This window comes from Tetranychus urticae, chromosome 3 (assembly GCF_039701765.1).
Source record: "Tetranychus urticae isolate SD_2017Ah chromosome 3, NJAU_TeUrti_SD_1.0, whole genome shotgun sequence".
Taxonomy (NCBI): Eukaryota; Metazoa; Arthropoda; class Arachnida; order Trombidiformes; family Tetranychidae; genus Tetranychus; species Tetranychus urticae.
In genome coordinates this window covers 4,284,686-4,309,871 of record NC_142960.1, presented here as the reverse complement: position 1 = coordinate 4,309,871, position 25,186 = coordinate 4,284,686, and the positions used below count along the sequence as shown (strand labels likewise).

At 32.9% G+C, this 25,186-nt stretch overlaps 4 protein-coding genes across 4 annotated transcripts in view; 1 reads left to right on the top strand and 3 right to left on the bottom strand.

Moving 5' to 3' along the window:
• LOC107371246 (uncharacterized) overlaps window positions 1-25,186 on the bottom strand; it is a 57,611-nt gene that overhangs the window by 12,762 nt on the left and 19,663 nt on the right. The window lies entirely within an intron of this gene.
• LOC149093204 (uncharacterized) lies at window positions 4,112-6,110 on the bottom strand. Its single transcript, XM_089269939.1, has 2 exons — window positions 4,904-6,110; window positions 4,112-4,718 (listed from the first exon to the last, which is right to left on the bottom strand). Exons 1-2 carry the CDS (start codon window positions 5,890-5,892, stop codon window positions 4,172-4,174), a joined length of 1,536 nt encoding a protein of 511 aa, XP_089126065.1. The 5' UTR covers window positions 5,893-6,110; the 3' UTR covers window positions 4,112-4,171.
• LOC112538530 (uncharacterized) lies at window positions 8,806-10,677 on the bottom strand. The gene is made up of 2 exons (XM_025160181.2): window positions 9,753-10,677; window positions 8,806-9,596 (listed from the first exon to the last, which is right to left on the bottom strand). The coding sequence occupies exons 1-2, from the start codon at window positions 10,634-10,636 to the stop codon at window positions 9,047-9,049; spliced, it is 1,434 nt and encodes a 477-aa protein (XP_025015949.2). The 5' UTR covers window positions 10,637-10,677; the 3' UTR covers window positions 8,806-9,046.
• Window positions 22,146-22,874, top strand: LOC149093203 (uncharacterized). The gene is made up of 2 exons (XM_089268851.1): window positions 22,146-22,482; window positions 22,581-22,874. The coding sequence occupies exons 1-2, from the start codon at window positions 22,323-22,325 to the stop codon at window positions 22,811-22,813; spliced, it is 393 nt and encodes a 130-aa protein (XP_089124977.1). The 5' UTR covers window positions 22,146-22,322; the 3' UTR covers window positions 22,814-22,874.

The window sequence follows — 25,186 nt, the reverse complement described above, 5'->3', positions numbered from 1 at the left end:
AAGTTGCATTGGACAGGCGTGCAAAATATCGGTTTGTTGTTCGAAGATTTGATGAAATCATTTCCCTTTATTTCACACAAATCTTTATCATCTAAATGACACCATCGGACTAATTTTAACAATGTTTCAAGATAGTCCTTTCTGGAATCAGGCTTGAAATTGACCCATTTCATGATCGCATTGAAGACTTGCATTTCTGAATGAATCATTAGATCCAAGGCACAAATATACTCAATGGTTTGAATAGGATAGTTTAACCAAACAGTTGTGTTTGCAATCTTCAAAAAATGGCGACAAATGAAAGCGTTGAGGGCACCAGAGTTGATGCAGTAAGACGTAGAAGTTACTTGTGGAATAACATCTGGAAGTTGCCTGATTGAAAAATAATCACGTAAATAGGTAACGAACTCTTTAATCAGATTATTTTCCATTCCAAAATAATCTTTAATTGTGCACAGGTTTATTGCATTTTTAGTTTCGATCACCAAATGATCGAATTCAATCCAATTTAGAAATAATTTGAAAGCTTGTTCATCAAAATACAGTTCAAATTTGTTTTCCTTTGATTTCAAACATTCATGGCTCAACATCTTTCCAAAATAAGGCACTTTACGAATTAGTTGTTTACTAATACGATGTTCCGTTGCTCGATTCACAATTGTAAGTTTATCATCAATTTCCGATGATTCCATAGTTTTTTGAACAAATTTAAATTAAACAAAAAATTGTAAATTTTCTTGAAATACAGATTGCAGTGAAGAATAATAATAAAGATGTTTGAGCTAAACAGACGATTCACTCTGAAGTTCAAAGATTGAACCAGACTGTTTGGTAAATGTAATTTTATTCAAACCTTCTACAATGATTAGAAAAACACCATCTCTTGTTAATTAATCATGAACTTCAAGTTAGTCAGCTTACCCAGTGTATCCTCAGAGAAAATGTTTCTTAAAGTTAACTTTGCTAATAACTCATAACATTTTAATTGGTTGCAATGATTTGTAAAATGATAACTCTTCTCAAGATAATCGTTTTCCTAATTGAAATGGTTTAGATTGTTCTTTCAAACAACAATTAGTACATCTGACGCATTTATTTTACATTTAAAATTTGTAATTTGATTTCCTCTACTAATTGGTATTTGATTAATAGTTAGATAATGAGGAAAAGATGTAAACAAGAAGATGGCTCACAAGTCACAATGTTAGCCTCTTTTTAATATCATGTTTCTTTTTCGATCCACTGTGGTGAGTTGATCAGGGACCGGCTTCACAATCACTTTTTTCACCATATCGTCCACCTTATTGAACACAAGCTCTATCTAACACATCCACCATAATCACTATCATATCGAGAACTGCATGTAATACAGGGTTCCTACGCTAAATAGTTAATAGCTGTAGTTAATAAGTAAAGATAAAAAAGATAAATCTTTTCAGTAATATCGGTGGTTGGTTAAAACAGAAGGGGTCAAAATAGCAAAAGACAAAACATTACAAAGACGATTCATGCTGACAATCTATAAATACAAACTTGGTATTATAACTTGCATTTTAATAGGCTATTATTTTAAAATTTATTGGTAACAAAATTTTAACATGATAGACATTTGGAAATTTTTTTTGTAAAATAAATTAACAATCACTGTATCAAGAATTTTGACTTCATTTATTTGAATTCAGTTTCATGTACGGTTCAATGGCGTTTATCGATAGAAACGCTGAGGCGAAAGTTATCAGCTTATCAGCTTCTCTTTGACCATCATCAGAACTGCTATCACTGATTCGACCCATTGAGCTCCATTTTTCAGTTTTTACATTGTAGCAAAAGAGGGCTTTTGTGGGCTTGTCAATAATAATAACTTTATCATCATTAGCTAGGTTGGAAGTTAAAAGTAAATTTTCGAAGGTGAAATCTCCTAATCTGTCAATTTTCATCTTCTTATCATCAATCGTGTCATCAACGTTGAACTGAAAGAATTCAAGATTTTTTTTCAACGTGTAAACACTGTTGCCCAGAGCAGCTGCATAGTATGTGTGTCCAGTGTCAACGAAGTGCTTATTAATAATTTCTGTGGTCGGAGCTGCGTAACATAAAACATGCCATTCGAGATAGCGAACCAAAATAAACTTATCGTTAGCCTCAAGAAGTAAACCTTCAGACGAAGACCCATAATATTTAGAATAGTGATATGCTATACTGCAGTATACGAAGAAGAGATATTTGAAATAATCATTAATAAGGATCGGATTGGTAACAAGGATTGTTAAATAAAATATATAATTATACAATATTATGAGGTCAATTGTGGCTTAATTGTAATGGGCAAGGTTAGATAAATCGAATACTCACCATATGTGATCTTCAAAAAGACATTTATGAATCTTATGATAATACGATTTATAAGCTTTATAATCAAGTAGACGATATTTCGCTTGTTTCCAATCAATGCGAATCATTTTCCTTCCAGAATCAAAAAATATATCAGACACATGTTCATTGTGCAGAAGATCTAAAGGCATCGATTCATCTTGTTGAACTAATTTACTAACAAGAGGCAGTAAATTACTTCCAAGTACTTTGACTCGCAAATCTGTACCATTCAACTGTTCAATGGCGATGAAACAGTTCTGTTGAGTTCGATCCAATTTACAGTCACATTTTTTTTCAGCAAGAGAACGTAATTCTTGTTCAAAGTCAGAAGATTTAAATAATTCATTTTCTTTTATTTTAGATAAATCTTTATCTTCCAAATGGCACCATCGGATTAACTTCAACAATCCTTTGAGATAGTCCTTTCTAGAATCAGACTTGAAATTGATCCATTTCGTGATTGCATCGAAAACTTGGTGTTCTGAATAAATCATCAGATCCAAAGCACAAATATATTCAATGGTCTCAATAGGATAATCCAACCAAACATTAGTGTTCGCTATTTTCGTGAAGTATCGGCAAATGAAAGCATTGAGAGCACTTGAGTCTAACAATTTAGATGTTGCAGTAACTTGTGGTATAACAACTGGAAGATGTTCAATTGAAAAATTTTCATGAAAATAACTTATACAGTCATCTATCAAATAGTCTTTAAAAGCAAGATAGTCAGCAACGGTCAACAGGTTTATTAAATAATCCATCTTGATAAAGATATAGCCGAATTTCAACCAATCGAGAATCAATTTAAAAGCCTGTTCATCAAAATCCAGTATTACTTTGGTCTCCTTTGCTTCCTTCGGCTCATGGCACATCTTTTCAAAATAAGGTATTTTACCAATTAGTTGCCTACTAATGCGATGTTCCGTTGATCGATTAACAATTGTTAGAGTACAATCAGTATTTAATGAGTCCATGTTTAGACTTACAAATTCGAATTCAAAAACAAAATGGTTGGTATAACATAAACGACACAACAATTAAGTTAATTTTCAGATTTATTCAACTCTATTTGTTTCATTAACGATTTTCACAAAAAAATAAACAAAACTACTGACTAAGATTTTTAGTGCTGCAGCAAAACAATATCTTTAAGTAATCCCATCGATACCAATCTCAATACTTATCGATGCTTGCTACAATAGAGTGTGAACTGACAATTTGTTGAAACCGGAGCCGATTATTTGAGCCAATCAGTGAATACTATTCACTTTCACGCAAGTTCAAAGGGTATACAAAGAGTAAAACAACTTATATTACTCTTTGATAACATAGCTCATTAATCTTTGTGTCAACTTGAATTTTTTTCGAGCAACTCATCATCTGAATAACTTTCAGCTTGAAATGCTGTAGCTTGAATCACGTACCTGCGGCTAACGATTCTAAAAATTAAAATTATTTCGCGATATCGTTCGAGGTACCATTTAAAGTATTAATGTGCATCCTTAGTGACTATTAATCATTTTTAAAATGAAATATTTTGCTTGGTTAATGAGAAAATCGCTTGAGATCACTTGTACAAGACGATACAGATTGTATATGCTTAGCTACAGTAGATGTTGAAGACAGTCAGCTCTAGGTTGACCACTCTAATAACGATTAAAGTAGACAATGTAGAAATATAAACTTAAATATTGAAAATTTATTTAGTAGTAAATTTTTGACGAAAAAGAGGCATTTGGAAAAGAATTTTTATTCAAAATAAGAGTTGAATCACTGGATCAGAGAATCGTTTCTTCATTTATTCGAGTTCAACTGCAATTGCGTCCATTGATAGAAACGTTGATGTGAAAGTTATAAACTTATCAGACATTCTTTGACCATGAGCAGATCTGTTATCACAATTACTGATTCGACCCATTGAACTCCATTTTTCAGTTACAACATCGTAACAAAAGAGGGTTTTTGTGGACTTGTCAATGATGATAACTTTATTATCATAAGCTGAACTAGAAGTTAAAAGAAGATTACCGAAATTAAAATTTTTCAATCTTCTGATTTCCATTTGTTTTTTCTCGAGTTTTTTATGAACTTTGATTTGGAAAAATTCAAAATCATTTTTCAACATGTAAATATTGTTATCCAAAATAGTTGCCAGATATGTGTGTCCAGATTCGACAAAGTGAGAATTTAAAATTTCAGTAGGTGGAGTAGTCCAACATTTGAACCAATTTGCATCATTACGAACCAAAATGAACTTATCGTCAGCTTCAAGAAGTGAACCTTCAGATCGATAATCTAATGGATCTCTAGGCAATATGTCGTAGACTGAAATCGAACGTGTCTCACTGAAATATACGAAATGAAAATGCTTAAAATGATTATAAGTATATGAAATGACTGAATTAGTTTAAAAAGTTTTAACTGATTGGATACAACTTCAGATTCAAATAGCAATATTTAGTTTAGTGGGTGAATTTATTAGGCCAATAGTGGCATACTTGAGATAGGAAAAATTCATTAAATTACTCACCATATCTGATCTTCAAAAAGACATTTATGAATCTTATGATAAAACGATTTATAATCAAGTAGACGATATTTTGCTTGTTTCCAATCAATTCGAATCATTTTCCTTCCAGAATCAAAAAATATATCAGACACATGTTCATTGTGCAGAAGATCTAAAGGCATCGATTCATCTTGTTGAACTAATTTACTAACAAGAGGCAGTAAATTACTTCCAAGTACTTTGACTCGCAAATCTGTACCATTCAACTGTTCAATGAAGACGAAATAGTTCTGTTTAGTTCGATCCCATTTACAGTCACATTTTTTTTCAGCAAGAGAACGTAATTCTTGTTCAAAGTCAGAAGATTTAAATAATTCATTTTCTTTTATTTTAGATAAATCTTTATCTTCCAAATGGCACCATCGGATTAACTTCAACAATCCTTTGAGATAGTCCTTTCTAGAATCAGACTTGAAATTGATCCATTTCGTGATTGCATCGAAAACTTGGTGTTCTGAATAAATCATCAGATCCAAAGCACAGATATATTCAATGGTCTCAATAGGATAATCCAACCAAACATTAGTGTTCGCTATTTTCGTGAAGTATCGGCAAATGAAAGCATTGAGAGCGCCAGAGTCTATTAATTTAGATGTTGCAGTAACTTGTGGTATAACAACTGGAAGATGTTCAATTGCAAAGTTGTCATGAAAATAACTTGAACAATCATCTATCAGATAATTGTTTAATCCAAAATAGTCAGCAATGGCGTACATATTTAATACGCAATCTATCTCGATTATGATATAACCGAATTTTAACCAATCGAGAATCAATTTAAAAGCCTTCTCATCAAAATCCAAAACAATTTTGTTTTCCTCCGATTCCGTTAGCTCGTTGCTCAACACTTTTTCAAAATAAGGTATTATACGAATTATTTGTTTACTTATACGATGCTCCGTTGATCGATTAACTATTGTAATTTGGTCAACAGTTTCTGTTGAATCCATGTTTGAACACACAAATACGTAAAATCTTTAAAATACAATTCACAATGTGTTCAGTTAGGCATTGAATAATTGTTTAGTATAACTTTGGTCGTAATTCTCTAACAAGTATGTCTATAAAGAGTTATCAGAGAGTTCCTGCCGTTTTCCCCTTCCATGCGCAAAGACATTGCTTAGTCAAGTTTAATCGTATTTCCACCGTCACTCTTCTACGCAGCTAAGACTCCACCTCGCATCAGAAACTCCTGACCGCTATGAACTTGTATTAATGTGCAGAATATTAAGATGTTTGAGTAAAACAGACGATTCACTTTGAACCAGACTGTCTGGTACAATGGAATTTCATGCATTTTACAATTGAAAAAACGGCATCTCTTGTTAATTATTCATCAACTTGCGGATTGGTCAGCTTACCCAGTGCATCTTCGCAGGCAAAGAAGACAGAAAAATTTGGAATACGATCGTTAATGTTACGCTTACTCTTTGCTAAAAACTCTTAGCAGTTCAAATTGTTCAATATCATTTGTAAACTGATCACACTTGTTTCGCAATAATTGTATTTTCAATTGAAATGATTGAGATTGACACTTCTCAAACAACCATTAGTACATTTGATGCAGTTATTTTACATTTACTTGCTGTATTTGTGACAATCCTAGAAGAATTTTGTAATTTGATTTCTTTTACTAATTGGCTTTCAACTAATGGTTAAATGATGAGGGGAAAGATCTATGCAAGATGAGTCAAAAGTGTTTATATCGATTTAGGTTTGGTTCGAACAGCATGTTTCTTTACAGCAAGTTAGTCAGTTTATCAGGTATAATTCACCTGAGTAACTTCAGGGAAAACGAAGCTACTAAAACTTGAAACAGTTAGTTAAAGTCTCGCTTAACTTTTGCTTAAAAACTTAACAATTAATTGTAAGTTGAATTGTTGAATTGTTTAGCATGATTTGTAAAATGATGGCTCTTCTCAAGATAATCGTTTTTCAATTAAAAGTAATGGAATTTGAAGCCTCTCAAACAGCCATTAGATCATTAGTACATCTGATGCATTGACAGTTATATTCTTAAGCCAAGTTGACACTCATGCTTTACATACGCTTGATTCGGTGTTTCAAAAGATTGAAAGTTTCAAATTCAATATGGTTAGTTAAAATTAAATGACTTTATCTAATTTTAAATTGTTAGAAGCTCATCCCAGAAAAATCTCGAAATTTGATTTCTTTACTAAATGGCTTTTCAGTTATAGTTGAATATAAGCCAATGTCAACAATACCAACTGTAAAACAAAATGCTCTAAAATTATTTTCTAGCTTAAAGATCCAGTATGTAGCTCAATTTTTCGTTGCAAGTTGATTTCGTCTATTTCTTCGAGTGAGATCGATATTAGATAATTAAGAAACCTATTAAAAAAATTGAACAGCATGAAAATTAATTGCTTGAACGATGAGAAAATCGCTTAAGATGAGTTAAATAAAGAAGATCAGAAGATTTAAATAATTCATTTTCTTTTATTTTAGATAAATCTTTATCTTCCAAATGGCACCATCGGATTAACTTCAACAATCCTTTGAGATAGTCCTTTCTAGAATCATACTTGAAATTGATCCATTTCGTGATTGCATCGAAAACTTGGTGTTCTGAATAAATCATCAGATCCAAAGCACAAATATATTCAATGGTCTCAATAGGATAATCCAACCAAACATTAGTGTTCGCTATTTTCGTGAAGTATCGGCAAATGAAACCATTGAGAGCGCCAGAGTCTATTAATTTAGATGTTGCAGTAACTTGTGGTATAACAACTGGAAGATGGTCAATTGAAAAGTTGTCATGAAAATGACTTATACAATCATCTATCAAATAATTGTTGAATCCAAAATAGTCAGCAATGGTGCACATATTTATTACATAATCCATCTCGATAAAGATATAATTTAATTCCAACCAATTGAGAATTGACTTAAAAGCCTTTTGATCAAAATCCAGTATAACCTTGTTTTCCTTGGATTCCAATAGATCATGGCTCAACATCTTTTCAAAATAAGGTATTTTACGAATCAGTTGTTTACTAATGCTATGCTTCGTTGATCGATTCACAATCGTAAGCATACCATCAGTCTTGTATGAATCCATGTTTAATGGCACACAAATTTAAATTGAAGATCCTTGAAATAACTCACAATGCACAATGTAGTCAGTTAGATAATAAATAGTTCAGGAGACGATCGCTGTTCAAACTCATCAAAGCTTTATTATAGTGTTTCGTTTGGAATACATCTCTCGGGTGAGAGCCATGTCTTACACATGCCCACTTTAGGTATTAGCTGCAGCCGCGCTTTGTTTAAACAATCTCCTTAAAAACACGTGCTTTCGAGACAGAAGACGGTTTAGTAGATCGACTCATACAAAAAATGGTAGGTTCTTAGGTAAGAGTAGGTTTTACGGACTAAGGAGGGGCAACATGGAACATATAAATTAAGATCCAATCAGGTTAATCTTTTAAAATTAACTCTAAGGTTTTTAATGCTAATTGAACTAATTGATAGTTACTAATATTATCTCAAATCCATGGATACTGAAGGAGGATTAGAGAAAATTCTGATTAATAATTAATTTCATTTGAAAAACAATTAAGTTTAAATGTTCACCTGTTTGTGTATTAATTATCGATTTTACCATTGGTTAGCGAAAGTGTGTGATTTTTAAGTTCCGCCTTAGTCCGTAAAACCTTACCGCTTTTTAAGTAGCAGCTCACTTTCGCCTTTTCGGTTTAAGACAAAGAGTAATAGAGTTCAACTCTTTGTAAGAAAACAGTATTAAGCCTTTAATGTAGAATCCCGATTTGGTGTTACCCGAGGTGACTATTTTAACCAATCAGAGAATGAGTTTCTCACCAGTTAGACTAGATTATATCATTAACTAATTTCAAATTACGTTAGTTCTATGTTTAATTATTAGAGATTCTTTTAAATTAAATCAATTTAATTGATTTCCAATCTTTAGCTCATAAGTAATGAAGTCAATACACAAAGAAGAGCAAACTTGAGTTAGTTTTCAGTTTAACATCGTCAGTTGCGAATTACGCAGGTTTCAATTCAGTTCATGGAAGGTTTGTCTCCGATATCATATAATCGTCAATTATTTATTTGAATTTAAATTTTAATGCAAAGTTTAATTGCGTTTACAGATAAAAATGTTGAGGTGAAAGCTATCAGCTTATCAGATTCCCTTTGACCATCAGCAGATCGGTTATCACAATTACTGATTCGTCCCATTGAACTCCACTTTGCAGTTTTAACGTTGTAGCAAAAGAGAGCTTTAGTAGACTTGTCGATAATAATAACTCTATCATCATTAGCTTGAGTGGAAGTTAAAAGTAAATTACCAAAGTTAAAATCTTTCAACCTATCAACTGTCATCCACCCAAGTTCGAGCTTGCTATCAACGTTGATCTGGTAGAACTCAAAATTATGCTTTAGTAAGTAAATGTTGTTATTCAAAACAGTTGCCAGGCTTGTGTGTCCGCAGTCGATGAAGTGAGAGTCAATTTGTTCAGTAGTTGGTGTTGTCCAACATTGGAAGCAATCTGCATGGCTACGAACCAAAATAAACTTATCGTTAGCTTCAAGAAGGGAATTTACAGTCCAACAATCTGCATAACAGGAGTTTTCAACAGGCAATAATATCTCGGAATGAGCTCCACTGAAATGTACGAAGGGAAAATGATAAAATAATTATATACAGGGAATAACTAACTTGTAAGTCCAGAAAGTTTTACGCAAAGAATAAGTAGAGCTCATCACATTCAGATAGAGATCGATTGTGGCATAACAATTGAAATGAGCAAAGATTACTCACCTTTTCTGATCTCCAAAAAGACATTTATGAATTTTACGATAATGTGATTTATAGTCAAGTAGACGATATTTTTTCTGATTCCAATCAATTCGAATTATATTCCTTCCAGAATCAAAAATATCAGACACATGTTCATTGTGGACAAGATGTAAAGGCATTGAATCATCTGGTTCAACCACTTTATTAACAAGAGGCACAAAATATCTGTTAAGTACTTTGACTCGCAAGTTCGCAGCATCCAATTGATCAATGATAATAAAAAAGTTCTGCTTAGTTCGATCAATACTGCAATCACAACCAGATTTGTCACGAGAACATAATTTTGGTTCAAATTTTAAAGATTTCACGTATTTATTTTTCTTTATTTCAGTCAAATCTTTACATTTCAAGTGGCACCATCGGAGTAACTTTAACAATCTTTTAAGATACGACTTTCTAGGATTTTTCTTTAATTTGACCCATCTTATGATTGCATCGAAAACCTGAACTTCGGAGTAAATCATAAGGTCCAACGCACAAATAAATTCAATGGTCTCAATAGGATAATCCAACCAAGCAGTTGTGTTCACTATTTTCGTGAAGTATCGACGAATGAAAACATTAAGAGCACGAGAGTTGATCAACTTAGAGGTTGCAGTAACTTGTGGTATGACGACAGGAAGATGTTCAATTGAAAAGTTGTCATGAAAATGACTTATACAATCATCTATCAAATAATTGTTGACACCAAAATAGTCAGCAATGGTGCACAAATTTATTACGTTATCCATTTCAATGAAAATAAGACCGAATTCCAACGAAATAAGAATCAATTTGAGAGCTTGTTCATCGAAATCCAGTTTAACTTTGTTTTCCTTGGATTCTAATAGATCATGGCTCAACATTCTGTCAAAATAAGGCACTTTGCGAATCAGTTTTTTACTAATACGATGTTCCATGGATCGATTTACGATTGTAAATTGGTCAGTAGTTTCTGTTAGACTAGACTGAATGGCGCCAGACTCTTTTCTTACTTTGAAAGTGACGCATTGAGATAACAAACTTTCCTCTTCTGCTTCTTTAATTTAATTTAATTATTTTGATTTTATAAGACTAAAGATAAAAACTTTGACTAACAAGTTGAGAGTAGTTTGTATGAGCATGAAAACTGAGTCCATTAGTGCTATTAAAAAATTTCTCTGATCAACAGTTTTCGAGAAAATTGACCTCAAAGTTGAAACTTCACTTTTTTGTTCATTTATGAAAGCAGGTTTTTTCATGAAACTCATTTTTTCTGATGTAAATTTTGATTTTCAACCGTAAATGCACTTATTTTAAGAAATAATTTCTGTCTATAAAACGATCAGTTCGATTTTTAGTTGAACCTTCTGTTTTTGTGACCGAAAAATTTAGCGAGCTGAATCTCACTATTCGTCGATAATAATTGTTGATTCACATCATGGCTCGAATATTTTTTTGATTTTGGTCATTCAATCAAAACTTAGAGCTTCAATATTTCAAGAATAGTTTCACATATAATCATCATTCTTTGCGCAATCATTAGATTTTAATACTATAGGTGATATCTCTAAATACCGAAGAAAATTTGAGCTAATTCATTTAATAATGGATATAATAGGATAAAAAGATAACATGATATAAACGCATGATAAGATTTGTGTTTGAGTAACCATTTACATTTGTATAAATCAAGTATAAAATATGTCTCTGCTATAACCAATTCCGTATAATCTTGAATGGTCTAGTATTTCAATAATTAGCTCATACTTAAGCTAGCTTTCACGTTCACCGTGGTGGGTGGCTAATAACGTAAGTTTCAATTCATGTTCATGGTAGATTTAATAGTGTCCATCGATAGAAGCGTTGAGGTAAAAGTTATAAGCTGATCAGATATTCTTTGACCATCAGCAGATTCGCTATCACAATTACTGATTCTACCCATCGAACTCCATTTGTCAGTTTCAACATTGTAACAATAGACAGCTTTTGTAGACTTGTCAATGATAATTACTTTATCATCATAAGCTAGGTTGGAAGTTAGAATTAAATTATAGATTTTAAAATGTTTTAATCTATCAATTTCCACCTTCTTGTACTCAAGCTTACTATCAATGTTGAACTGGAAGAATTCAAAATTATTTTTTATCATGTAAATACTGTTATCCAGAACAGTTGTCAGGTATGTGTATCCAGTGTCATCAAAGTGAGAATTGATGATTTCAGTAGTTGGATTTGTCCAGCATTTAAGCCAATATTCATGATGACAAACCAATATAAACTTGTCGTTAGCTTCGACAAGTGATCCTTTAGTCTTGTGATCTCCATAATATTTAGGCAACATTTCCTTGGCATATGCTTCGCTAAAATATATGAATGAAAATATGACTATTATTGTTATTAAAATAATTAATTCAAGGAGTGACTGAAGAAATTCAAAAGGTTTTCTCTGAATACCTAACAATCATGAAACAGGAATGCATGCAGATGCAGCTATAATCATATCATGATTTTTCAGATCAATTACAAAACGCCAATTTAGATTGTGGAATACTGATTATAGAAATATTTTTTTACCTTTTTTGATCTTCGAAAAAGCATCGATAAATTTTAGGATAATATGATTTCAGAGCTATATATTTTAGCAAACGATATTTATTCTGCTTCCAATCTATTCGAATCATTTTCCTTCCAGAATCAAAGAATATATCAGAGGTATGTTCATCATGAAGAAGATTCAAAAGCATTGATTCATCTGATTGAATTACGCGATTAATCAACGGTATGAAATTATGATCAAGAACTTTGACTCGCAAATCTTTGTCACCAGATTCTTCAATTACCACAAAATAACTTTGTTTAGTTCGGTCAATGGTATAATTACAATTAGAACTATCATGCGAGCATAATTCTAGCTCAAAGTTACAAGATTTAACCAATTCATTTTCTTTGATTTTCATTAAATCCTTATCTTCTAAATAGAACCATCGGACCAACTTGAACAATTCTTTAAGATAGCACTTTCTAGAGTCAGCTTTGAAATTGATCCATTTCATGATCGAATCGAATACTTGGATTTCTGAGTAGATCATCAGGTCAAGCTTGCAAATATATGCAATGGTTTCAATAGGATAATCCAGCCAAACAGTTGTATTTGCTATCTTCATGAAGTAACGGCGAATGAAAGCATTAAGAGCACCAGAGTTTATTAATTTAGATGTTGGAGTAACTTGTGGTATGACGACAGGAAGATGTTGAATTGAAAAGTTGTCATGAAAATGACTTATACAATCATCTATCAAATAATTGTTGACACCAAAATAGTCAGCAATGGTGCACAAATTTATTACGTTATCCATTTCAATGAAAATAAGACCGAATTCCAACCAACTAAGAATCAATTTGAGAGCTCGTTCATCGAAATCCAGTTTAACTTTGTTTTCCTTTGATTCCAATAGATCATGGCTCAAAATTCTGTCAAAATAAGGCACTTTGCGAATTATTTTTTTACTAATACGATGTTCCATTGTACGATTCACTATTGTAAGTTTATCATCAGTTTTTAATGAATCCATATATATTCACAAATGACAATTAAAAACGAAATGCTGCAAATTACTCGGTACAATCAGTCAACTAGCAATTTTTAAACGATGTGCTTCAACGCCAACAAATGCTAACAAGATTGGAGTCTCTCGTTTGAATTAACAGTATTTTGAAGCAATCGACAATATTTGTTGTCATTCATGTTTTTCACTTTCACTTCAAATTGAACATATATGACTGGCTCACCCTATGAATCACTTCCAACTTGTAATATTTTAACTTGAATCACTTATTAATAAAATACGATTCTACAAATGAAATGAAATATTATGATAATGATACAAGTATTGTTGTGAATCCTTAGTGTAGTATTCATCAGTCTAACACAATGATAGATTTTTAGACTGCTTGGCAAAAGAAAAATTCACTTTCCTTTTCGAATGCTTTGAAGATTTGCAGGGCATTTCTCGTTTCCAACTTGATAATTTCAATCTTTATTTCTCAAAACGCTTTCCAATCCCTATTGTAAAATCGTCACAGTGAATGTAGGCCAATTTGATCCCTGATTTGATACAAAACTTTGATAATTGTTTTTTCATCAAGAATTTGGGTCTTTGCAGAATAGGTTGGCTTCATCGTAATCAGCGAGAAGGCATCAGTCATGTCCAGCCTCGTGAGCGAGTCACTAGTTCTTTATTCAGACTCTCAACGTCAACTGTACTTCTTTGGTCAAAGGTTAAGCAAAGCAATTTGCTAACAGAAATTAATTGACCCATTATGCTTATACCAAACCAAGTAGCGAATAAACTGCCAGTCAGAATGAGATAATCAAACATAGGAAAATCAGGTTTGCTCTCAGTTAAGGAATCGGGTTCAGATGTAGCCATAAAATGGAATTTTATTTGTTCATTGCCACTTGCAGTATCTTGAAGATTTGTGGACATTTGAAACGAGTATCGAACTGAGTTACACATTGGTTGAGTCACCAGCGCTAAACAATCCTCGTAAATTTCAAGGGCTGAGCTTTTTTGATTGAGATAAGGAGAGTTGAAATACAACTTTGTGTGCTTATCTAAAGGTACTGCTGTTGCAAAGGAAAGTAATCCAGTTCGAGTAAGAGAGTTGTTATTAAGACAATCTTCAAACACTTGACGTCGATCATAGCTTTTACACATTGTTTTGTACGGAGAAGGCAACAAGTTTTCAGTGTGTTTCGTGAAACGAATAGCGCAAGATGTTTGCTTTCCCTTATTGGTAATAGCAAAAGTATGTCCCAATGAACAGCGTTTACTCAAAAGCGAGTCAAAAAACGTTCCGTAGTGGACAATTTACTCTTCTTTGAGTAAACACTAATTTTTGAGTAAAACTTGATAAAAAAAGAGTAAAAATATGATCAAAAGTTTTCGCGAAAAATAAGTATTTCAAAGCAAGTTTTTGTTGAGATTCATATTCATTTTATTAGATTCGCAAGTCAAATCAAGTCAAATTGTCAAGGGAAAAGGTCATCATCCCAAACAGCTTGGGAGAGATTCTGGTCGGAAAACATGTCAGAATCATCTTTAGATTCATTCGATTCGGAATCGTCAGGCGTTTGTTCTAAACATTTTTTTCGTCTATTTTTGACAGAAAATTCTTTAATGATTCTAGCACGAACTTTCATTTCGTCTGCTCTCGTATATACGAGTTTACCAGCTTTACGAAAAATATGGTCTAAAGAAATAAATGAGAAAAGATTTATGATTGAACCGTCAATGATTCTCTTTGAATTTCCGATATAAGACTCGAGACTCACCGATCAATGCGCGGATTCTTTGTTGACCTAACTCAATAGAGAATTCACCCTGAAATGGGTTATCCAATGGATCTTTGAATCCGATAACATAAACAAAAGGTTTTTTGGTTTGATTCTTTTTAAGTTTAAACTCTTCAGAGTTTATTGCGACTCTACCGAAATTTACATTCATATAATAATGCTCAGGAAAAGCAAACTTGACTAATTGATAGGCTATGGAAGCTGGATTCTTGATTCGTGAATTCTTTATCCCATTTTCATATTGTTTCAAATCCAGAGGTAGAACACCTTCAAGGTAAATACGATTCTGAAAATTAAACATACATATTAAATAAAAACGACTCAGTAATGATAATCAATTCAACAAACCAATGCTGTTTTTTTATAAGTTTGGTCAGGCTCTGGAACTATGTGATTCATCTCCTCTTCATAATCAATGGAGTCTGAATCCAGCAACTCAAACATATCTTTTGATATATCAATGAGATCTCTAATGATTCTACTTGTGGCATCATATTCCGACAGTTGATCTTTCTTCGATTCCAACTTGTTTAATTTTTCTTTCAGTAGAGCAATTTTCTGATTTTTGAATCTTGGACTCGCAACATTGCTTTGACTGTCTTTGGCTAACTCGTCTCTTTGTTGGACAGGGGAACAAGAGTCTCGGGTTTCATTCTGAAATTCAGAATCATCAATGCTTTCATTGTGATTCGAATCAGTGAGAAAAAGATTCAAGAGTTCATTTTCTGATAATCTTGTCTGTTTAGGCAGCTCCCCTTTTTTTCTCAAAGGCGCATGTGAAATATTCAATTCTACACCTTCGTCAATTTTAACCATTTTTCTCAATCCACTTAGGTCTGGGTCTCTAGATATATTTTTATTTAAAGAATCTTTCAAATTTTCTTGGGAATCTGTAGGCACGAAAGAAATACTTTGTACATTTTCTGACTGATTTGAATATTTGATATTTACCAGCAAATGCTATGATTCGTCCATATAATATTTTCCCTTTGATTTCCAACTTGAAATGATTTCTTGTCTCATTATAAAAGTCCACAAATGGGATCGCGAATCCATATTGCCTGAATCTTGAGGTTGTGACTCTGGTTAGAATAGGCTGCTTGAGTGGATAGAACGTTGAATCACAGATGTAGGGCAACAATATGATGAAGCTTGATTCATCACACACATTATTCATCTGTGATGAATAAGTTGAAGAATCATTGTCTTCAGACACAGAGTTGAAATCATCTAAAGTACTGGTTGAGGCATGAAGATCTCGTTCCACGTGGTGATTCTTTACAGGCAGAGACCTAGAAACACTTTAGAAAAAAGAATTAATTATCTAGAAATTAGAATCAAAAGGCAAGAATCGAATATAATCACCTTTGTCCGTATCTTGTGACTCTTTGGTCTTTTTTATAAAAAGAACGTGAAATACTCATTTTAAACAGAAAGATTACAATGACATGAAAAGGAAGTAGCATTCATACATGTGTTGAGTGAGGGAGATAAATGAGGGAAATTTATGTTGGGGGATAGAAAATCATATTTTACTTGATAAAAAAGGAGCCAAGATTCAAAAAAGAAAGATTACAAAAAAGTTATTGAATTGATTTCGGAGTATTGTGATTCTTATGAATTGATTAGGAAAACAAAAATTATAGGATTTTTAAATAAATCTTGAAAGGAATATAGTAATTGAAAAGCAAAAATTTCATAAAAGTTAGATTCTTATTGAGCGCTAGAAACTCATTCATCGCTAATTTCTCCTTCTTCTGGGCTATCAATATCTGCGTCTTGAGCGCCAAATACATCGTCTTCACCATCATCATCATTTTCTCTGGATTCATTTGGCTTTTTAGCTGCCCTCTCATCTTGACTCATGATTCTAGCGTATAAATTCGACTCATCTTGTGATAAAGGTCTTGGAGATGATTGATTCCTTACTTTCTCAACGACCGATTTTTTAGGCTTCTTTGATAGTGAATGTTGAGTTGATTCACTTGTTGAAGGACGTTTATTTGATGTCGAAGGTGCGGGTTGGGAATGAAAAATATTTTGCATATATTCAACCTTCTTGACTCGATTAGTCGAAGGTGAAGCTTTTTTAGATGAATCGCCGGTCTGTGCATCTTTCTTTTCATTCGATGAACTCTTATTTCCTCGTGATTCTTTTTCTTTGGTTGATGCAGGCTGTTTGAAAGCTGAATCACTTACTTTCTGGATGATTGTCGTTGGTTTCTCATTTTTATTTTTCTCCTTTGCGACAGCTTGAATCTCATTTCCATCCATTCTAAAATCTTTAATTGAATCGCCATTTATAGTTGAGGCTTCATATACTTCTTCATCACCAAAAATATCCTCGAAATCCTGCTCTTGTTCCTCGAATTCAATTCCAGATAGAAAGTCGGATATCTTGGGTGTACATAATACTTCAACCGGAGCAGAATCATCTTCTGAAGAATCTGATTCAGAATCCTCACTGACACTACTATCATCGTCGTCGTCGGAATCAGAGAGGTCAGCCTTATTAGATGATTCACCGTCCATCAATCGACTACGAGAATAATGTAACGCTTTGGCAAATGCTGAAACCATGCTTTTTTCAACTCGTGTGTCATATGACTTTTTCCCGCACTTTCTCACAACATGATCTAATGAAAAAAAGAGAACAAAAATTGTTGAAAAATTTCATTTAGGAATTAAATGGCCTAAGATTCTTACCTAATAGGGCTCTGAATCTTTTCTCGCCCAAACCTGGCATTGACGGTCCTTCTAGAGTGGTCAAAAGTGGATTCTTGTAGTTCCACAGTGAGATCAGAGATTTCCTTCCTCCTTGACCTTTGAGAGTAACATTGCGAACCCAGTGAAGGGGAAAAGCGTATCGCACAATGTTGGCAATTATAATGGTTGGCTCATTGTCGCCAAGTTTCAATGATTTAGTATAAATAGCTTTTTTGTATTTAGTCGTATAAACGGGTAAAAGGCCTTCAATAACTGTGATATCCTTTGCAGATTCAGTCAGGTCAACCTCTGGAATCACTCTAATTGATATGTCTTCAGTAAGACATGATTCAGGAATCAGAAGCTTTCCTAGAAAATTGAAAGTCTTGATTGTTGTTTCACAAAATTGCTTGGTATTGGACGCTTCCATTGATTCGCTGCTATTGGCCATTTTTTGTAAATAAGACATGAATCTTGTTCGGTTATCAACCTTTTCACCAGACTTGTCACTAACATTAGGCATATCTTTTTTCAATGGGCTTTTTTTCTTAGAATCTTTGGCTTTTGGTGTGATTCTTGCGCTTGATGTTGTTGGCTTTTCTTTGCCATCTGCATGAGATTTCTCTGGAGTCGACTTCTTTTTCTTCTGATTCGGGGCAAGCGGAGACACTCGGGTTTGTCGGAGATTGTATTTAGCTTGATTCTTCTTAATCTCCTCTACTCTCTTGATAAATTCATTGAATCTTTGTTGCGAGACAGATGGAAGATACTTGCATTCCAGTTTCTTGACTTTCAATCCTTCAACAGCTATACAATAAGACACTTTCGATTCAACTGGAGGCATTTTCGACGACTTAGAATACTCTAAGAATCCTTTGTAATTTTTGTACAGCTGATTGGAATCATCTAAAAGAGATGGAAAGTCAAAGGTTAGGAATCAATAAAATCAATGATAAAAATAAAAAAGCTTACCTCCAGTGGCCACTAGAAAAGCTGGAATCTTGTCTTTTTCAACTATTATTTCAACCATATTTTTGAGCTGAATCTTACCAATGCTTAAATCCTTCGGAATTTCATTCTCACCGAGTTTGAAGCTCAAAGGAATCGACTTGAAAGACTTGTCTTCTTTCTGAATGCGCACTAGCGCCATGAATAATTTTTCGTTAGTCATAACATTCAAAATACTGCCTAAAAGGCACTGTTGATTCTTTAAAAATTTAGTTTTAGAGAAAAAATGGCTAACAGGCAAATTAATAGTTCTTTTTCTTTGCTCAGATGGCTCAGATGAACATTCACCAGACTAATAAATACAAATGAAACAATTTATGAAAAATAAGCAAAAATTAGAATCAAAAAGCGGAAACACTGAAAATATCAAATACGGAAAAAGAAAGATAAAATACCATATCAGAATAACAAATTTGTTGATAAATCACTCTTGGGACTTGAATGAATCGTAGAGAAATACTAATTAGTCAGATAATTAAAAAAAATTAAAATAATCAAATTGATAAGATTTAAAAATAGCGCACAAAAGATAAGATAAGATAAGATGTTGATTCATCAACCGACGTCACTTGACTGAAGAGCTCCTCCTTTGATGAAACGTGCTTTTAAAAGTTCTTATTTCCTCTGTTTTTTAAAGCTAAATAGTTTGCTTTTTGTTCAAATGTTTCGGCTTTTCAGCCATTTAATTAATCAGTTTTCCGCTTTTTGACCTCAAGTGATTCAACGTTTGGCTATAAGTGGCCTTAAGTATTATTAAATTCAAGATTCTTTCGAGTTTATTGGTTAAATATGGAGATAAGACGTTCATCTAAGCAAAGATACTTAAGACGGCTCAGGCGTCGTAAAAATATTGAGCAGCTTCAGAATTATATTCAGAATTTACCAGATTTAGATGATGACAGTTCCGGTCATCTGATTGAACCCATTAATCAACATCAAGATGTGCCCTTCAACATTCCCGAGAATCGTATGGAAATTGAAAATTATGGTTACAATGATTCAACAGTGAATCCTAGAATCGTGTATTATGAGCCAAATTTCAACCAATATTGTGAAGTGACTCTAATGGCTATTTTAGCCCATGGAAATTTAACTCTTTCCAGTGCCGTAAAGTTCGTGAATATCATTAATAACTTGATTGGAAGATTCTTACATCAGAATCTGAAGCTACCGAGTGTTCGCTCATTGTGGGTTAAACAAGCAAAGGAATCGCCTCTCAATATCTTCATTTTGTGTGACAATGATCATGTCCATGGACCATTTAATGGCGAGCCCAAATTTTTCGAAGATTATTCATGTGAGAATCAAATTAAAAAGGCCGAGATCGTTCAAGGAAACTATTTTATCCAGATTCCATTGAGGTATCAATTGCTGAAATATTTGCCATTCATTAAAGAATCAATGTGGTCTGAAGGAATCTTTCCAAACCAAACAATGGATTCACAGAATGACATTCGTATTTCAAATTTAACATTGACGATTCACGCTGATGAGGTAATGGCTTTTAATAGCTCAAGCACAAAGATTTTTCCCATTTTCGCGTCAATAAATGAATTGAAACCTAGATTCCGACGCCAGTACTTTTTCCTGATTTCTCTCTATGTTGGATCATCCAAACCTTCAGTCAAGAATTACCTGACTCCGATATGTCAAGAGCTGAAAAGTTTGTTTGAGAATCCAATCAATTGGGAATCTCCGGGTAATATCAAAAGAATCACTTCATTCACGGTCTCAGCAGTCATCGCAGATGCTCCAATGAGGGCATATTTAAGACATGTTCGCCAGTACAATCATCTGCAAGGATGTGACTGGTGCTTGATACAAGCTACCAGTGCAAACGGAGCAAGAGTATATTCAAATATCGCCGAAGATGATGCGAATCTTCTAAAAAGAAATCATTCAGATTTTTTAGAATACGAATCGTATGTAAATTCAAATAATTCACACGAAATTCTTGGTAATCGTCGAATGAATGGAATCACTGGTGTTTCCCCTTTAATGAATCTTCCTGGATTCAATATTGTTGATGGCTTTGCAGTGGAGCCAATGCATTGCATTGTGCTCGGAGTCTTCAGATCCATGGTTAATAGAGAATGGCTCCAAGCAGATTCAAGCTCTTCCGTTTTTCAGAAGAATGTTGAAAAGAATTTTTTCAGAAAAGAATTAAGCCAGAGAATCATGACAATAAAAGTGCCATCAAGCTTTGTTAGGAGTCCTAGAAGTTTGGATTACATTAAGTTTTGGAAAAGTAACGAACTAGATTCTCTTCTATGCTATTATATTATCTGTTCCTCGAGAGGCCTGTTTCAAGCAAGATATTTGAATCATTTGATGTGCCTTAGCAAAATCTATCATCTTTCACACGTCGATTCATCGGATAAGATTCAACAAATCAAGGAGCTGGTTCTTGAATTTCAAACTGGAATGGCGATTCTTTATGGAAGCCATATGCTAACTTATAACCTTCACATTCTCTCACATCTTGCTGATTCTTGTAAGAATTTAGGACCTACCTCGAGTTATTCATCATATCCCCTTGAGAATCGAATGGGATCATTAAAAAATAGCGTTAGAAGGGCTTCGAATGTTGCTCCTTCTCTGGTCAGAATCTTTATGAGTAAATTCAAATTCGATGATATTGTAGTTTCAAGACTCACAAGATGGAATCTAAGCTCAAAAGAGTTGGTTGACTTTGGTTGTAACAGCGAATCAGTTACTGGATTTGAAGATGTCAACTTTCAAATGCCCCTTGTTACAACCGTCAAGAAAATATCCCCATCATCAGGAGTTAAATCAAGAATCGTGCATTTCCATCAAGAATTGAATGGAGAAATACTAACAGAATCACAAATTCAATTGTTTGATTCGGTGAAAATTGGCCATAAAAGATTCTCAACTAACAGTTACGCGATAGATAAGCAGCGAGATGACTCTAAGATAAAGATAGGCCATGAGACTTTCATTCAAATTGAAAATATTTACTCAACCTGTCAAGATTCAAACATATTTTTTGCTTACGGAAAGAAGATAAGGACAAAGGAGTTCAAATGTAGTTTCAATGGATTCACAAAGTCAAGAATCGACTTGATTTTTCCTTACCTACACACAATACTTGTCGACCGACATGACTCTTTCATTTCAATTCAGTTGGATAGGAAACTATCACATGTTTTTCTAATTCCAAGTACAAGTTACTTTTATATGTATAAAAACGATTTCATTGTTGAACCATTTCTGGTTAATTATTGAATTTAAATTTACTATGAATTTAAGATTCAAACTAAACGCCTTTGAATCTCAAACAATTCAACGGATTGCACTTGGCAACCGTTGCTAGCTTTACTATCCCATGTGTTTTTGAATCTTAAAATTAGCTTTATGATTCTTTCCTCATTAGCTTTTTCAAACCTTTCTTTTCAACAAATTATACGTCAATAAATCGGCTAATTTAAGCCAAAGATTCTTATTCAAGAGAGTGTGAATCGTTATTCGACGCTAAAATGGATTCATTTTGCTTCATTTACTCGTTTTTCAGTACCGAAAGTCTTACCTGTGTGAAAATACTTCAATCACATAAACATCAAATCGTTCATTTTATTTTTTACCTTTTTGTGTTTTATTTGGATCATCTTCATCTTCATTCCTCTATATCATTAAAAAGTAAGTTAATTCATGAATCATAACACCTTGTTTCAATGTGAATCCTAATTTCAGCTGTGAATCTTACTAATTATTTTATCCTATTTTTTCATCTACAGTGGTTTCTATTACTGTCACTTCGCACAACTCATCATTAAGTATCATCATAAATAACAAAGAATCGTCAGAAATGAAGAAAGAGCCTGAGCATCATCACATTTCATTAGATTCTGGATTCTCCGTCAAAGACAATTCTGATAAACCAGGATTCATAGAGCCCATGGAAATAGATCCAGAAGCTTTGGATTCAATGAGTGCTCTTATTGAATCCATGGCATCTCTATCTATTTAATGATTCTTTTTCATAATCATAATTAACCCTTCTGTCTTTAAATATTTGTATCAAGATTCATCTTGTTCTAACAGAATCATTTTTTCATTAGTAAAATTCATTAAAAATTTGTAAGATTCATGAATCTGTGAATATATTGTTATAAAATGATAAAAAAGTAGTAAAAATTTATTCCGCGTAATCTGACAAAAAATTTTCCGGGAAAATTTAGTAATCGTTTACTCAAAAAAATTTTTATGTTCATTGGGGTAGACTGCTATCCTCGACCAATGCTTTTCCTGGATAAACCAACTTCATTAACATTACTGTAGCGTTCAAACGGAAATTTAATAAATAGTTTGAGTTGAACACAACGGCTCTAGACCGAGATACTTTAAGAGGTAAACCAGAAGAGTCCAAACAATGGAGCACAAGTACCAGATATGAAGCTGAAGCCTTTTTAGTTATCTCACATTTCCCAGTCTCTAAAGGATCTTCTGATGATTCAGACCAATAAATTTTATTTATGAATCTTTCAACTGGATACGAGTGCTCGGCGATATCAGACAATGGCAATAAGTGACCGAAAGATTTGGTAAATAAAACAGAATTCGTTAAATAACCATCACAATCTTTTTTATCAGAAAACTTACGACAAATGGCATCAAAACTAGATTTATATTTGGTCCGTAAAAAGTTGAGATCAAACGCAAATTGATATGGAATTAGGATTTGAATCTCAGGAATTTCAATTTCATTTGCAATATAATTTATCACTTCTTTACGAACATCGAATCGAAGATAATTACGTGTTAACAAATAAAATTGAAAAATGCATATCACAAGACAAAAGGTTCGAATTGAAGCTACGAATATTGTTCTTCTTTCCATGTTATTGAATTTTCAATCAATGAACAATCTGAGAGTATTTTCTGTAGATTCCAGTTGAGTAACTTAATGAAAGAGGTTCGTTGCAATAAACATAATCATATTAATAGAATCGGCATTGATTTAACCTACTATTGCTATTAATCACCTTGTATGTTGCTTTTGTAACTCATTCAATTGTTCGTGAAAGAAAAGCCTTTAATTTATTTTTAAATTTTTGAACATTACAAAGCATTAAATTCAATTTGTTAACACAATCGACGACATTATAAGTATAATAGATATAATAGTTCAATATGTTGGAAAAACAATGATTGTATAGAAATGGAAACATTCGAATCAATATTGGAAAAAATAATTGATAGTTTAGATTTCATTATGGTCAATTGATACTTTCCAGAGCTAATGATTGATGAAAAAAACCGTCTCTTTCCACAATGAAAATTAATATTTATCGATGTTTTCACTCTTAAGACAGGTAAGAAAAGGAAAAAAAGTTGCATCGATTTTCTGATTCTGCAAATTATAAGATATTTATTTTCGAAATAACGTACAGTGAATTCCGACTTCAGGCACTCTCCTGTCATAGCTAGTCATATTGGCGTCATTGTTTACTAGACTTTTTTTTGTTAGATATTTATCTATAATTCATTAAGATTTTGTGTCACCAAAAAAACATCAAAGATGAATTGTTGCTGTCAAAACCGATTGTTTCAAACAAAGAGAAATACATTTGGTGACAGATTTTAATTTAAATGAATCTTTACAGTGTTATTTGAGATCACGGCTCATGTGCTGTCTGATAACATTTATCGATATAAATGCTGGGGTAAAAGTTAACAACTTATTAGAATTCTTTTGGTCACTGGTAGATTTGTTATTAATCTTAAGGTCAATTGAATCCCATCTTTTAGTGTTGACATTGTAACAGAGACTCGTAGCTCTTGTAGATTTATCAATCAAAATAACTTTATCATCATTAGATCGCTTGGAAGTGAGAAGTAAATTTTCAAAGTCCATTTTGTTTCTTAACCAACTCATTCTGATGCTCATGCCAATAATGTAAATGTTGCAATATATGAACTCAAGATCATTTGTCAGCATGTAAATATTATTGTCCAATACAGTTGCGCGAAAATCATTCTCATAGCTCTTGAAATGAGTTTCAATTTCATCAGCAGTTGGTATTGGCCAGACATACAATGCACTTTCATCAGTGAAAATCAAAATAAACTGATCATCAGCTTCGAGAAGTGAACTTCCAGGAATGCGATATGGACATTTTATAGTGTATTGGCCAGTGCTGCTCGCTCTATTATATAAAAAAGAGAAAAAATTGTGAATCAAAACGATGAATGGGAAAAATAATTTGAGAAAATTGAAAAAGATTCTGAAATTAGTCTCAAGAAAATGGTTTAATGCATAATGCGAATGAACCAAAATTAGTTAAATGAAATGGATAAACTTTAAAGCGATGAAGTTAGTTACTCACCCGTCCTGTTTAAA